Source organism: Aquila chrysaetos, chromosome 11 (genome assembly GCF_900496995.4).
Source record: "Aquila chrysaetos chrysaetos chromosome 11, bAquChr1.4, whole genome shotgun sequence".
Taxonomy (NCBI): Eukaryota; Metazoa; Chordata; class Aves; order Accipitriformes; family Accipitridae; genus Aquila; species Aquila chrysaetos.
The window spans coordinates 26,502,793-26,519,575 of record NC_044014.1 but is presented as its reverse complement, the minus strand read 5'-3'; the positions used below and the strand labels follow the sequence as shown (position 1 = coordinate 26,519,575).

The window sequence follows — 16,783 nt, the reverse complement described above, 5'->3', positions numbered from 1 at the left end:
CAATGCTTTCATTTTTTTAGATACCCTTAAGTATCCAAATATTTTTTTCTTTACTGTAAACACTAATGTTGGAAACTTGCATCATAATTCACTTATCCAGATTAACAAAATGCCTTAATTTATTTCTTAGATAGAGTAGTATCATTAATTTCCCAAAATGTTTATTTGTGACAGAGGCCTACTCAGTTTTGTATTTGTATTCGTACTTGGTTTCTCAAAGAGAGAAGTTTTCCAAACACAGAACTTACACCTCTGTTTTTGAGGCTCCAAAGGAGTTATAGCAGAAGAGAATATGGTTAAAAACTATTTTGCATACAGAGTTTTCGTCTCTCCCCTTCTACATTGTCACTAGTACCCAGCATTGCTCAGATGTCTCTAAACTTGGACCTGATCTTCAGTCAGAACCCCACATCCTGAAAAGCTCAACTCCAGATTACAGGCTTCTGCTAGCTTTGGGGCGTGCTTAATTTTATTTTTTCACCTTTTCTTTCTGTCTTTATTTATATGCGCTATCCGTTTGGTTTTAGCTCACTCTGTTGTCAGTGCTTTCTCTGCTGATCTCTACTGCCCGTATAACTTGTTGTTTGAAACTGAGCTCTGTCATCAGCATACAAACTGTTCGATTTACTTTATGCATTGTTTTCTGGTTCAATTATTAATTACTAAGTAGTTTAAAGATGTCCTTTGCTCATGTGGGTCTTTCATCAGAGAATCTAAGCTTGGGAACTGCACAGTAAAAAGCCGTTAGCACCCCTTGTTTGATGTTGCTTTTGCAGTCAGTAGAACAAGATTGATGAAATGTTATGTTTGGCCAAAATTTAAGTTTTCATTTGGAATTCAGTGTTGAGAGAATGGATTGTCAGAACCAATAAGTTTTCCTTTGCTTGGGATATGGGCATGTGGTAGTAATTAGCAATATAAGGTCTTTAGCTGAGCAACCAAGCATAGATTCTGGCAGCAAACATAATGAGAAACTACAGTTCTATTCCTAACAGCAGAAAGTTTCCAGATAAAATTAAATACATGTACAAAATTAAAGCAGCTAAATTTTGTTGAAAGATGTAGTTTCAGCTCTTAAAATAGCAAATGTTTATACTTTTTAATTTTCTCCAAAATAAATAAATACATGGAATCTGCTTTGTAGCATTTATATATATTTTTATACATGTTGCCTCATGAACTATGTCTGTGGAATAACATGCTTCTATATGATTATTAAACATTTAGGTGGGAAGTTAAAATTAACATATGATTATGTATGTTTTGAGGATTGCACTACATCACTTTAATACTAAGGAGAGCCTTGCTATAGAATTGTAACTAAAGAAACAGCTAGAATGTATGCATAAAAATTATTTCTAAAAACTCCACTTACTAAAAAAGAGAAACAACCAACACACCAGCAAGTTTGATCACATTTTATTTTGCTTTTCAGCCAATAAAGTCCCCAAAGGACTCATAAACTATAAAGGAATCATTTTGCACTATAAAGATGCTCACTTCTCTCTTAGATGAGACACATACATACAGAGTTTGGAAACAGAAGTAGTTTGTAGGCAGTATGCAATTATCACTGGTTAAATTTACTAGATACTAGGTAGTTTTGTTACAAAAGTCCATGGGGAATTTTAAATTTAATTTATAATCTCTGCTTTATAATATATTCCTGTAATGAGACTTCTAAGGTCTCATAGAACACAAAGCAGGAATTTTATTATAGTCTTTGATTGAAGTTTCACCTGTTAAATAAACAACAGTGCTCACTGTTGCATATATACCAAAATGCATACCAATATATCTATACAAAATGTGACCAAGACCAAACATACACATTTAATGACAAATAGGGTAATGACTGTGGCAAAATTACAACCTAGTACAAAAAAAATTAAGACGTTACCAAAAAAAGGTAACAATCCTTGTCTTGAATTCCAGATTTGTAAGCAAGGAGATCTGCTCTATAGGTAATGAGACTACTGCTAAACAGCTGTTTTGCTGCTGTTTACAGATCAGCACATCAGAAGACTCTGTAATGTTTTTACTATGTGCCCTGATACACCAGAATAAGATCATCAGTAGACAAGAAAAACTGGCTTTCTTAGTTTATTTATACTCAGAACAAACCATTGTTTCTTGCTATAGTACCGCTATAAATACAAATGATACAGAGAAAACCAGACTGTAGTTACAAAGACAGAAAATAGTTGATATTATATATATATATATAACTAAGATGTAGCTGGGAAATAAAATTCAGGCATGAGAAGCAACCAGAGCTGTAAAGAATACTGTGTTTTAATAATGCTAAGAGGTATCTTAGGATAACAGTGATGTGGCCACTTCTAATATTTTCCACATTGAGTCCTACATAGTTTTTCTGTTCTTTCACATGAGCAATTCAGTCACTACTGTTTCTCCTTCCTGTGTACTTCCCTGGATGAGTTCTGTAGTACGTGATTTTACGTTTTGGGAAATACTTTTTGCAAAGGAGGTATTGCACATAATATTCTTTACATATTAGCCAACATTCTGCTGATTTCTATAGAAGTAGGTAACAACGTAACTTACTTTCTCTGTAGAACAATTGGCATATTTTTGTTATTAATAAACTAGTAACTACCTGTCAGAGTTTTTGTGAGACTTAAGAGTCAAGCTTATGCTTTCTGAAGATGAGAAATGCTTTTAAAATGCAAAATAGACAAATTTATAATGAAAGTTTTATTAATTGTTTTATCAACAGGCATTATGTCATCTCACTGAAAAACATCTGCAATATTATATAGGACATCTCACTAAAACATTGTGAAACTTACTAGATCACTAAGAAATAACTGATGAAAGCATATACTTGAAGGAAGTTATATTCAAGTAATTTCATAAAGTAAATTAGTGACAAACTAGTATCATTATGAACAGATAAAATAATTTGTAATTACAAAATACTGGATACAAATGCTGGAGATAAAAGCTAGATGTTACATATAGTTGGGTGGAGAATGAAAAATGTCTGACCTTTTATTACAGTATTATAAAAAGTCTATAGATTAGACTTTAGTTTAGAAAATAACATATAATTTTATATATATCAGCAGGGGAATTTTTACGCTTTTTTGTTTCTTTGACTTTTTTTCATCAGTTACAAACTGAAATGGTATATAGCTTGAGTATTAATGATATTTCCTCTTAGCCGATTTTCTTAATAATTTTGAGACCAGCAGCTGGTTCCCTACACCCTATCTATGTTTAGCTCTTTTCTTTCTAAGGCTTTCGATTTGGCTGACTCCATTTATGCTCTCTCTGTAACCTATCTGTAGAACTCATGAGTTAGTATTCAAGGGATCATTTTAAAGGGATATTATTAAATTGGAGTACCATAGAAGGATGAAAAGGTATCTGCCACTGTCACTATAGCTGATAGACTATTGCTTTTAGAATGTAGCAATAAGACTACAGGTTAGTTCATGCATGCATACCTCTAGAAGGCTGGGAAAGGCAGTGATCACTTTGGCTTTGGATGACTTTCTGAAGTGCTCCAACTAACATCTTAACTATAAAGTTTAAGCTTTAAGTCTTACGAGACAGGGGTTTTCTTCAAAAAATTCTTGGTTTTGGATAAGTAGAATTCTACTGTTGCACTCTTTTTGTGATATTTGGAACTTAACGTATTCAGTCCCAGCCAAAATAGGATTTACAAGATAATCTGTTTTATTTCTTTTAAGAAAAATAAAACAAAACAAAAAACAAAAAAACCAAGGTTTATTTATTTATTTATAATGTTCACATTACTCGGCTTTGGTTTGAGATTTGCTAAAAGATGCAGATTTGTTTTACCTCTACAAATCTATTATTAACCTTTTATTCTGCATGTACTAATTTACCTGAGAATCAAGATTATTCTTACTCAGTTGTTTCATTTCTGTATTCATGTACTCATATGATCAGACTGGATTTTAAGTCTGTGAAATATTTTCCAGTTGAAGACATTAGCTTATTGTAAATCAGCCTGCACAAAGCTCTAGAAAGCATATGGAAAGAACATTTGTAAACTGATGGACTGAAAGAGAGACTGGATAACTTAATGATATTTTTCAGACTTTACAGTGAATTATTGACTTGTAATTCCATGGACTAAATTATTTTTGCCTTTTTCATGCAAAACTGATATCAAATCCAATGGAAACTCTTTATGAAGGCAGCAAGCAGAACACAGCTTCACACGAATAGATATTGGCAGAGAGAGGGATTATTATTATTTTATATACATGTATGTGTATATATAAACTGCTTATCTTGTCCCAGTAGTAAATATTTATGCTAAACTTTGTTAAATTTTCAAAAGATTTAAAAAAAAATTATCCAGAGGCATTACCGTAGCTAATATATAAGATTAAAAATTGTATTTTAATGAAATCAGTTCTTTACTGTATAAGCTATTAAAACCTCTTGTTTCTCTTCTCTCATGATCTGCTCTGCTTCCCAGAGATTTCTTCAGATTTCTTAAATTTACAAGCCATAAATTAGCAAATCATCAACATATCAACAGGAATAATCATCTGTTAGAGATTCCTTCCAGAAGGAAACATGGGATTCAATAACTAAACTTCACAGAGAAAAATAAAAACTGTAGACAGATAGATATGGTAAACAGAAAGACAAACAGATAATTTAAGTTGACAGGCCATCTTGGACTTATTAGACATTTGAATTTGATTAAAAATTAGAAAAAAAAATTTTAAGGCTTATCCATATACTTTGGCAAAGGTCCATTTGCTGCAGTAATGAGAGGCATAGCTCCAAAGAAAGTGACATTAGATTATTATATTAAATAATTTGATACAATATGTAAGATATTATTTTCCAGTGGGATGAGAATGTAATAAGAGAATGTGACATGGATTGCATTATGATCCCCAGGGGTGTCTCTATTTCCCATCTGCTAGCCATTCTTCTAATCCCACTCTTTCAAATGAAGTCTCACTTAGTGATAAAGAAAATCTGATGAGTGTTAAATAGACTGACAGATAGAACTAATAGGACAAACTTTTTTTTTTTTTTCAATTTTGCATGCTTATTAAACTATATCCATTCTTATGAAAGTAAGAAAGGAAATGTGGGAAGTGACATATAACAATATAATGACTTAAAAAAATGTGTATTCTATGTCTCAAATCATGTTTCATTCCTACAGGAACAGCACTAATTCTGTATTTCTGGTTAAAATTGTAAAAATTTCAACTTTTCCTTCTCTCTGCCTAAACTTTAAAAAAACTTTTGGGTTTGGAATCAAAATAACAGTTGTTACTGTCCAAATTTTGACCCAAGAAAGACTGAATCTGGTTTATAAATCTGCTGCTCTACCATATGCTACAAAATACACAGGCCATGACTTTAATTGTGGACATTCCAGAGAATGCAATGTGAGATGGCAGAAGTGGTGAATTGATCAGCCAGTTTTAGTGATTTATGACTTTTTCTTTTCATTCAGGCTCTGTTGCAGAAAACTAGTCATGACATTTTGGGGTGATTTCTATGGAAAGAAATGCATTGGCTCTGGTCATGAATGAAATGCTCAAAAATCTTAAAGCCTTTGCTAACTCCTACATTGCTTACAAAGGGTATAATTATTTTTTGATTCATTGAGCATTTAAAAAATGCATAAGGCAATTTGAAAATGAGTAATGGTGGGAACATAGAAAGCAATTCCTTTAAGGGAAAATATTTTCAGTTGATTTCAAGTAATAACAGGGTGTCTTGTGTGTGTGATATCTGCTGCACAAAATATTACAAGAAGGAAGCCCAGGGTTTGGAGGGACTAGAACAGGACTATTTGTAACTGAGATGCTAATTCTGGAGGTGTGGTTTACTCCTGCATTTTACTGTAAGCTTTCTAGCGTGGACTCCTTGTGCATGCCATAGCATTTAACAGTTTTTACTTCTATTTATACTAAATTATTCACTTATTTCTTATGGTGATATAGCTGTGTTGTGTCTAAATGTTGTGGTATTTTTTATGAAAGCAGAAATACTCTAGATAATATTACCATCAAGATTGAATGAAAGGATGAATACTCATCCTTTACTTTAAGCTACAGTTGGAAGCCTCTTAACCAGTCCAGATCCTGGAAGAAACAAATCACTGTGCTTTCTTCTTATTATTGCAGTTTCAGAGGTATGCATCAAGCAAAGAATATTAACTTTTTTTTCTTAACTTGCTTTATAGACAAGCATTGGACAATTCCTTAGATCATAAAAATGTAAGATAAACTCATTTAGCTGTAACTGAGCAAGGAAGTTGAAATAAACAAAGCAGCTCACAGTGAATCACTTACGATAGCATGCTATTGCAAACAGACTTAGATGCAAGCTCTAATGCACAGTTTAAACAAAGGAGTGTGCTATTTATCCAGGATTAAAGTACCTGAAATGCACTCTATCGGCCTGTTGTCTAGTAGAAATCTCACTTAGGTGGGCATGAAATATTTGAGGGCTTGTGTAAATGAATTCTTCTGTACTACTTCTATGTACTTCGGAAACAATTTCTAATATTTAAAAGTTGCCAGTGACACACCACCAATATTCACTGAGCAAGACTGAAAGTGGGATTTGTATAAATGCACTTGATATAGTTTCATAGCTGTAATAATTCACAACTAATTAGGGTGTTGTGTGTGTCTGTATGTTTGTCACACATTACCAATTTTATATTTAGGAGAATTTGAAATGATTCCTTCCTGATTCTTAATTTTACATACTTATATTGGTCACAAAGCAAACTAGTATCTGCATCAGATGTAACTTTCAAATGCCTGACATTACTGTTTTCCCATTTATGTTAATCTGATGTATGATCCAGTGCTGTTCCACTGATCTGTACTGTATACCATATACTGAATGTAGCTCTGAGTGTTTTCTGGTATTAACTAATTCCTTTTTCTTTACTCACAATGTAAGAGAGATTCCAAAGAGCGTGGAACCTGTTGGAAATAACAGATAGTTTCTGTCAGAATTAATCACAGCAGCTTCAGTACAGGCTGCACGGGTTCACTCTGGTTCCTAAATAGTTGGCAGCTGAAGCTATCAGGTCCAATTTACAGAAATTAAAGGTACCTCAGACATGTTCTCACATACTGCAATCACATCTCCAGGCACAGTGTAGTCATATTCTTTTACACATTTAATGTTGATACATATTTGAAAGTCAGTGCTTTTGGCTTCTCAGTAACTTCAACACTTTTTAAATTTTTAATCCTTCAGGAGTAAAGAGAATAATGAAAATCTGCTTTCTAACAAACGGTTGGAAAGAGAACAAATGTTAAAGTTGCTGGGATGTTACAGACTTGACAGACAATTTGCTATATCCTTGAATATTTTTTACTTGTCTCCTTTCTACTAGATTTCTAGAGCCTGATTTGAGAATCAGAGTGAGAAAATAGCTTACAGTGGAATTTTTTTTTAAATATCATGTCTTGATTTCAGAGTATTTATGCTCTGTCTTCATAGATATGAATAACTAATGCAAAAAGGCAAGTTTGAGAATAACACTTTTTAGTTTCATACCTCTAAGAGTTATTTTTTAAAAACCGACCTGGTGTGCCTTTTTTTGGTCCAGAAGTGTCCGTTCTAGATGAGTGGTTCTCAGTCTTTGCTTTTGTCATACATGCAATACGTAGGCAAGTTTTTTTAATGGTTAAAATATTATATTGTTCTGGCTCACTATACACATTGGGTAAATAAGTGGTCCTTAGAGGACCATCCTTAGGTTCAAGTCTTCTGTGAAAAAAGAGAAAAACATGAAATCATGACTGTGCAGCACCTATTACTCCATCCGTATTAATATGAGAGAGGAGTTTATATTAAAATAAGGCACGTGTTTAACCGAATAAGAGAGAGTGACAGATAAGCACATGCATAAAGTGTTCACTTAATTAAACTTGAGTAATGTTAGGTAAATCATGAAAAGCACAAGCAGCTAGAAAAGTATTGTAAACCAGTATATTTAAAGAATGCATACCACGAATACAAGAAGACCGTATATACAGTCTCTGTTGACATTTATTGACTTTTCTTAATAAGAAAAAGTTACTGAGACGGATCCTTTGTTGAGGAAAACCAGTTAGACTTTACAAGAACCTGTTTGCTTCAACGACAGCAGCCTGCTACTGGTATATGAAGAAAGAATTTAGATGGTCGATAGACGAAGGCATGATCAGAACACTAAGCAGAAAGACCATAAAGAGAATTGAGCATATGTATTTGATATAAATATTATAGTTTTATAGAGACATCTAGATCAATATGCACCACACTTCATTTAGTTACTTGACAAGTGAACACCATGTATTCAACTGAATGCTGAACAGAATTTTGTATTTATTATCTTTGATTTATTATGACAGACTAGTTAGTGAGCTTTTTCAAGTTCTTTATAGTTGTTCCAATAAAATGGATATAATTTCTTTCAAAATAAACAGGCAAAAGATTTCCCTTTCGTATTGTGTCCTCTGAAGGAAGAACCATGCAAAGATCCTTTTTGAAGAATCCTATTCACAGTGGATCTGTTTTCATTTACAGTGCTTTTTACATGGATTAAGTGTATGTTCTCAATTATGTCAGAATTCTAGATGTTTTAGCTTTTGCTTATTTCATTTTTTTTCTTCCTGAAACCGTTTGTATCTGTGGTAGCTTTGGACCTTTTATCACCATTGTTGTTTACTTTATAAGAAGCCAGTGTATCTTTAGCAAATGTATCAATATGTCAATACTTGAGTGGAAAAAAATTAGGTACTGTAGAGAATTTCAACTGTGTAGAATCACAGTTGAAATCCACTGTGTAGAACCGTACTAATTTTTCATATTTGGTTACTGAAATTAACTTTGAGAATGATAAGTACATGTGGGAGAGAATGTGTTAGTCTGGCTTTATTGGTTGATAGAATATGGCTCCTGGTAAGCTTTTGATTCTCTGTAACAAAGATTCTTTTTGCAGCATCACAGTCATGTAATATGGATTCCCATTGATATATTAAACCAGTTTCACCTCTGATACATGATAACAATGACAGCTATTACTTAACAGAAACCTTAGTCCTCCTGAATACTTATCAGTAATAAAAACGTCTAAATTCCTGAATCATGGTTTTCAGTGTTGTGAGGGAATTTCTAAGTGTTGTTTTTAAGGAATTAAAAAAAAAAAAAGGAAATTATAATAATTTACCTGAATACTGTATTACTTTTGAGGTTTTTCATAAACAAAATCTTAATGCAGAGGTTAGACATTTTTGTTGACCCAAAATTATTAATACAGTATTTTCCTACCAACCAACTCTAGCTCAAAGCAAAAGATATCCAGTATGTTGGCTTTACTTAAAGTCTTGGTGCATGGAAAAAAAAGGGTGGTACATGGGCAGGGAATGGTTATTAGAACAAACAGAGGAAGTTATAAATCTTCAAACCATATACAGGACAGATTGGAACAATATAAGCTCTCCAAGTTTTCTTAAATAATGTACCTAATAACTCTCTCTGGGCAAGTAGGAAATGTGTTTTCAATTCTTCTACTTCTAAGCAAAAATATAATTTATGTTAAAAAGAGATGTTTTTGTGGGAGTTTTCAACCAAAAATTAATGCAAGTACCTCATCAGAAAATATTGTTTGAAAACCAGGAGGTTTTGTTGCAATCACTGCTCAGGACACTGTCTTGCACTATATAAGAACAGCAAAGAAGAGAAGAATAGATCATGTCCAGCCCCAAATCAAAGTGCTAAAATGAAACCATGGTGCAGATGCCTTCTGACACTTCCAAAACAATCAGTCCGGATGCTCAAATGCAAGAGTATTTGACAGCCAAATATTTTATTTTCACTGGAGCAGATTGCTATGAAACCCTACTGAATGAGAATCATAACAGGATCGAATTATTGTACCAAATGCACCTGCTTTTAGTGGGAGGTTTTGGGAGTAGATAATCTCTGGAGGTCTTTTCCAACCTGAATTATCTTGTAATCTTACGATCCTATGACAATTTCTTCTGCAATAGAGTAATTTGGGTTGCACACTCTATCTGGCTTGTAGTTTTTCTCTTCAGTTTACCCATATTTTTAAAATGTGGACTCTAATTAATGACAGAAAAGAACCCATATGAAGTGAAATCTCCCAGGAAGGAAGCAAATTTTCTGCACAGGAATGCAGTGTAGCACAAGAGCATTCAGGAAGAGACCCTGCTAAAGCTAACAGCACAGATCTGTACAAAGCAGTTGCCTACAAGAAGAAATTATTTCTATTATTAAAAATAATGCATCAACTATGCAAATGGAAAGTTCAATTTCTTAATTAGTAATAGATGGAAACATTTGAAGAAAATAATACCCATGGTTTAAAATTATTCATCTTAGAAAATGTATACAGACAGTATAAGGAATACAAATGAATATTTTTAGCTGCTCTTTATCATTTTCTTGGGCCTTTGTGGTTTTTGATGCTATATGGGTTTACACTCTGGAAAACAGCTAGAACTTCCCAATATGTTAGTGTAATGTAGTGTATCAAACACAGCCTGTTCAGAATTTAGATGTAGTAAATGTTATTGAGGTTTTCCATTTACATTGATATATTGGATGGAGATTCATCCATTTGGTGGGGAGTGAATCTTAGTGCTTGAAATCATATTTTACCCTAATGTGTTGAAGGTTGTTATCCTGACCTAACTGTGGGTGCAGTAACACATGCACACACAGTGCTGGCAGGTCAAGCAATTGACCGCTAGGGAAACTGAGGAAGAGTGCTTCTGCAGGAGGTATGTAGGCATGGTTTTATCCAGTACAGAGGCTGCTGCAAACTCTGCCAAGGTGCAAAGGTCCGAGAGGAAACCTCTTAAGGACCCCTTGCACCAAAAAAGGATGAGCTAATACATTTTATATCTTGTTTTCTCACATTGTGCTTACCACCTCATAAAACAGGAAAGCTCTAACTCAGGGATTTTTGTGTTTTTAAGTGTTTACAGTCTGAGAACTCAGTGCTCTGTACACTTACTGCACCAAAAACCTAGGTTAAAATTGAAGCCAAAGCAGACACTCTGGGTAGCTAGTTTAGCAATAAAAGTTCATAGTATTGGGTCTGCTGTTAAATACAAACCAGCCTGATCAGAGTCTCGTATAAACGTATATTCCTTGCCTGTTAAAAAGAATGAAACCATTGAATTTTTTGACTGCTGCTATTTCCAAAATTACATCTGAGTCCTGGTGGTGTCACTAGGAACTCGTGCAACATGCCAAAGGAGTTTATCATATTTCTAAATAAAGCTTTAAAACTCCATGCAATGCTATTTATAAAAGTGGTAACAGTAGAGCAATATCATAAGGTATGCTGAACTGGTATAATAGTTTATTGTGTTTTGCTTTTCTAGTCACCATCTGAACCACTGCGAAAGTAACAGTACATGATGGTGATATTATTCACTGCATGATGCATATTACGGATTTATTCTTTGTTCTGCATAATTATTCCTTTTCCAATGAGTTCTATGCACTTTTTCCACATATTTAATCAAGCATCAAATTATGAAGCAAGAACAGACTCCTATTATAGCCCATTACATAAGTAATCATTGCTGCCACCTATTATTTGTTGTTTCCAGCCAATGAGGTTTCTGCATTACTGAGTTTTCCACACAACAATTATGAAGTAGGTGAGACCCTTGGAATTACTTTGCTTCACATGTGGCAGTTCAAGTGCCAAATAAGTTTGTGAAATTTTGTGTTTGTAGCGTTTGTGCATAAGCTATATGACTGTGATGAAGCTGACTTTCTGTTAGTTCAGGAATTCTATCTATACCACCTTGTCCCTCTTCCTGACTTCTGTGAGCAATGTGGTTATTGGAAGTGTTAGCAATAGGCATACCAAAATCACCATCTGTCTTAAACCCATGACAGTAATGGAAGCTGGGGTTGAGTTTATTTGCTGAAGGAAGTTGTGAGACAATGTAGGATGTTCTTTACAATAACAAAGGAGCAAAGATCCCTTAAGTCAGGAAGACTGCAATTTCCTAGGCCTTCTCTTCAGCCTCTCAGAATTTCAGATGTAGAATTCAAGAATGTGTATGTAGGTATATATTTTGCTTCCATCTTACATGGTTGAATACATCTCGTAATGGAAATGTGGAGCAGTAGAAACCTTTGTGACATCACAGTCTGTGCAGACTTTGATTTTCTAAGCAATCTGTTGCAATGGTGCAATAATGATTTCTTATTGTGAAGTACTCTCCTTGTAGGAGTTATAGTAAGAAAAAGATTTCTTGTTTACTGCTTATGGCCTATAATTGGCAAGCTTTGCACTGCCTTCATTGGCATAAGTTTCTGTTTTCAACCATGGAAAAATAGTGCATCAATCATTTTAGGGAGATTTGCTGTCTCATTATGTCATAAACCAAAAATTTAAACAGTAGATCTCAGCAGAGGAGGTAAAGATGTGGAGAAAGGTGTGTAAAACAAAGAAATATGACTTTGAAAGGGACTGGTTAATACAGTGTATAAACATATGTATAAATGATGCCACTTACTGTTAAATGTGTAATACAACTTGGCCAAATGGTTTGTTAATAGTAGTCTTTGCAGGTAAGAGTGTATATGTATTTGCAATTGCAAAGCACCTTTTGGAACTGATGTTTTCCTTCTCTGACTTCATGGAATAGGATCTAGAGAAACATCAAGAAGAGCCTAATACTCTTTTTTGGCCCATAAATTATCATTTCCTTCTCTGCTTTCTTGCTTGCTTGTTTTACCTTCTTTGCAAGATTAACTCTGATTTTTCTGTAACAGGCACATAGTTGTCTGTGGTCACATAACACTTGAAAGTGTGTCCAACTTCCTGAAGGACTTCCTGCACAAGGATAGGGATGATGTCAACGTAGAAATCGTCTTTCTGCATAAGTGAGTAATCTTTCAAGATTAGTCTTATCATCTGTTACTGAAACTCATTAAATTAAGCCATATCTTTTTTGAGAAGACAGAGGATCTCTCGAGCTCCAAATAAGCATAAAATTGTTTGCAATTACTTTTGTTAACAATGTATTTTGAAAAAAGAGTTGTTTTCTGCAATTTTTTTATAACCCATTGCTAAGTATAGGTGTTTCAAGCAGACAGACTTCAGACCCAATCGTGTCAATTGTGAGGTAGATAGCTAAACACATAGTTGAAGTGGGAATGGAATTATGAAATAAAAAATATTAATAAATAGGTGTGAGAATTTTCTTTAGTGCCAAATATTTCTAGTGTAACTACCAATTGGTAAAATCAGTAAAATTAGTGAAAAATGCTGTATGTGATATGAACTTATGCTATCTGAAAACGCATTTTTACCTTTGATTTCACTAGGAAAAAATGCTTGTTTCATATTGCAAAATATTTATAAAAAGAAAAATGAAGGTGCAGATTTAGTTTTAATATCAATGAGATACATTGCTTTACAGATAGAGTGAAGATAGAAGAGAAATTCTTGTCACGGTAATAATTAGTACCGCTCTTTTACCCATATATACCTACCTACAAACACATAGTCTCTTTCATTTTTCTGTTGTGGGATTTGGCAAGGTGTCTTAAGGTAGTTGCTGTTGCAGGCTCTGCATTATATGTAATGGAACAGCAAACAGGTGTGCCTATGGGAGAAGCTGCTAGAAATAGCCATGTGATAGAGAGACAGACAGTATGAGAGGTGGTTTCTGCTCTGGAATGGCATCTATTTAGAAGTGTTGCAAGCTATAAATGAGTAATATTTCTGCATTTAGCAGCAAGTTCTGCACTTTTCTTCTCATCAAAGAAAATGATTAAAAAATTAATCATTTGTGCTGATTCAACAAAGGAAGCTGAAAAACTAAGAATCAGCAGCACTTGCACAGTTTCTTTATCTAGTCCTTTCAAATTGAACTAGAGATGATATCTGCAAGTAACTATATTGTTTCTTTGTTTGTTTTCCCTCTCTAAGTAATAACAAGAATTGACTGAGAGGAAAGCGGAGATCCAGATTTCCACAGTGAAAATGCATGGTGATAGGAATCAGGAAAACTGCATATGCACGTGAAGGGAGTTTAGCACCTGGCTACTTGTTTGTGCCTGCTTTCTTCTGTACCTTCACAGACAAATAGTTGCATGTGTCTGTTTTATTTTCTTATTAAATTTAGCATCTGGCATGACAAAGATCTCACGCTCCTACTATGTAGCTATTAAATCCCTTCTGTTTTAATGAGTGGCATCAGAAAAGGTATTTACAAGGTTGGTGGCACATTATATAATAGATTGTGATCCATTTAATTTTTTTTGTTTATGGCAAAATGAAATGAGGCAGAAAGTCATAGTATAATTATGTTTGTTTTAATTGTAGCTCATACAGGCCACAGGGTCCCCATAGACTTCCTTTTCCAGCTTTTAGTGATTTTGCATTGAGCTTTCTGATGCAATCAGCTGTTTTAAGAATGGTGGGGATGTGCAGAGGATGATTGTTTTCCTAGGCAATTTCTGTGGAGAATGCTGTGTGAGGATGCTTTCAAATATTTGCACCAATTCTTCTGGATGCACATCTGTGAGAAACTGAGAAGTGAGGAAGGTGCAGAGTAGCACAATGAAGTGGGCCAGAAGTGCTGTAGGCAGGAGTAAGGAAGGGAAAGCGGTATGTTTTTTAAGTAGTGCACGCTGTTTCCACAATGCAGGAAAAGCATCAGCAGAAGTCTGAATACCTAGAATAAATAAATGGGTTGGTTTATAAATGACGGAAATGGGGCTGTTATGGAAACTGACTTCTCATTTGCTCTTGTGTTTTCTTCCTCTTCCCAATGCAGTATCTCCCCTAACCTTGAGCTGGAAGCTCTTTTTAAACGACACTTCACTCAGGTGGAATTTTATCAGGGTTCAGTCCTTAATCCCCATGACCTGGCGAGAGTGAAGGTAACTGCTCTGTTGTTCTGTTCTCCTGCTAATTGACTTTTTAAAAAGTACTCATTGCATTATTTGGAAATAAACAGTAAAGCTCTCCTTCATGTCACCCCAAAAGATTGTTCTTCCATCTCTATTAGCTTGCCTAATAAATTATAATATCTATCCTTATAAACCTTGTTTTCCCTATATCTTTAGACCTTCAAAGCTACAGTAACACTGTGACTAAAGATAGTCTGCCATTCCATTGAACTGTTTATGAATTTTTCATTGGGGTTTAGTTCAAGAGCCTTTTTTGCATTAGTGTTTGATATAATAGAAAATTGTCTTAAAGTAATTGCTTAAAATGCGATTGCCTTACCTTCATCAGAACAATTAGAAAATAATTTTTCACCTGTCAAACCCTTTTTCTGTTGTCTAGAATCCTGGGGAAAAACAATACAATTTAAGATTTTTTGGTAGCTAAAATGAGATGGGTTTATTGTCTAGAATTCTCTATGGTGAATTATTTTGTACTCTTAAAGCAAAGCGTGAAGCTTAAATTAAAAAAAAAAAAAAGATGGCAAGCTGTCAGATACAGCATTAACTCTTTTATGGGTTTTGTGGTTTTGGTTTTTTTTTGGTTTTGTTTTTTAAATGGAATGTAAACTGGCTATTTAAGCCAAGAATATTTTAGTGAAATGTTAACACTTTCTGGAGTACTAATTGTATATTTTGTCCATTTTGACTGCAGAAATTGCTTAACCTTCTGTAGCCCAAGACACACTGTTACAGTTCATCAGAACAAAATATTCTAATTACGACCATAAAATTGTGTGTTGGTGTTTTGTGTTCTGTATTTCACCATTCTTTGTGTTGGTATTTCATTGTATACACTGAAAAATACTTGTGTCATCTGCTTTGAATTACATAGAGCTAAGGTTTGTGTGAACATAGAAGTCCTGTGAACAGATCAGTTCTCCTCATGCTTTCTAAAACTGGTGCTCAGATTGTAAATCATCAGTTCAGCCGCCTCTTCCTGTCTCTAACAGAAAGGTACTTAAATTCCCAATCAAAACTGCAGGACTTGTGGGAGCACTGTACTGATATAACAGGGACTTACTATGGATTTAGAGTCTAAATTTCAGTATCTGGTTACAAAAAATATGTCCATTAATACCTTCATGCCTCAGCTGATACAAAGAATCAATAATTGAACTACTGACCTGGTCAGAGCATCATAAGCAAGTTTCAAGAAATTGCTGTGTGTATATGAGAGCTGTTATAATCACTCACATTAACTCAGGTTAGCCTGAGTTGATTTTTGATTAGCAGTATTAAGAACTGACATTCACACTCATGATGGCAGTGTTGGATTCCCTAATACTTTATGATGAAAGCTGGAAAGAGATGTTGCTATTTATGTTTGTTTTTTCTTTGGTGTCTCAGATAGAGTCAGCGGATGCGTGCCTAATCCTTGCCAATAAATACTGCGCTGACCCAGATGCTGAAGATGCCTCCAATATTATGAGGTAAACTCATTAGTTTTTAATAGGTTTTGGTTCTTAACTCTGATTAGCTAACTTCAGGTGTTCAGATAGGGTATAGCCATATGCAGCTTTAGTGCTGATCTGTTGCACTTGAAGAACATTGCAGGATCTTTTGGTTTTTTTTAGGGGACAGATTACAAGATTGTCTCAAACGTTCAGAGATGAGGATACCCTAAATTCCTACCTAAACTGTTGCAATTTAGCTGCTTTAGAAAGAGGGTGTCAGAAGAGACACTTGGAGCACAAACTTTGATACTCTAAGTCATTTTGCAGGACCTGGGGTTTAAGTATTCGTAGCTGAACGCAGTCCCAATAGAAATGAAGGGAAAGGGAAT

The 16,783-nt window shown here is 34.3% G+C and overlaps 1 protein-coding gene across 38 annotated transcripts in view; it reads left to right on the top strand.

Moving 5' to 3' along the window:
- The window catches only part of KCNMA1 (potassium calcium-activated channel subfamily M alpha 1), a 527,339-nt gene that overhangs the window by 354,333 nt on the left and 156,223 nt on the right, over positions 1-16,783 (top strand). For 36 of the 38 annotated variants that reach the window (XM_041127120.1, XM_030030358.2, XM_030030356.2 and 33 more), the window contains 3 exons: positions 12,814-12,924; positions 14,826-14,931; positions 16,348-16,430. In XM_041127120.1, coding sequence (XP_040983054.1) covers positions 12,814-12,924; positions 14,826-14,931; positions 16,348-16,430 — 300 coding nt within the window. Of the gene's footprint in view, positions 1-12,813; positions 12,925-14,825; positions 14,932-16,347; positions 16,431-16,783 lie in introns of those variants that run through there. The other 2 variants (XM_030030395.1, XM_030030394.1) reach the window with 1 other exon arrangement.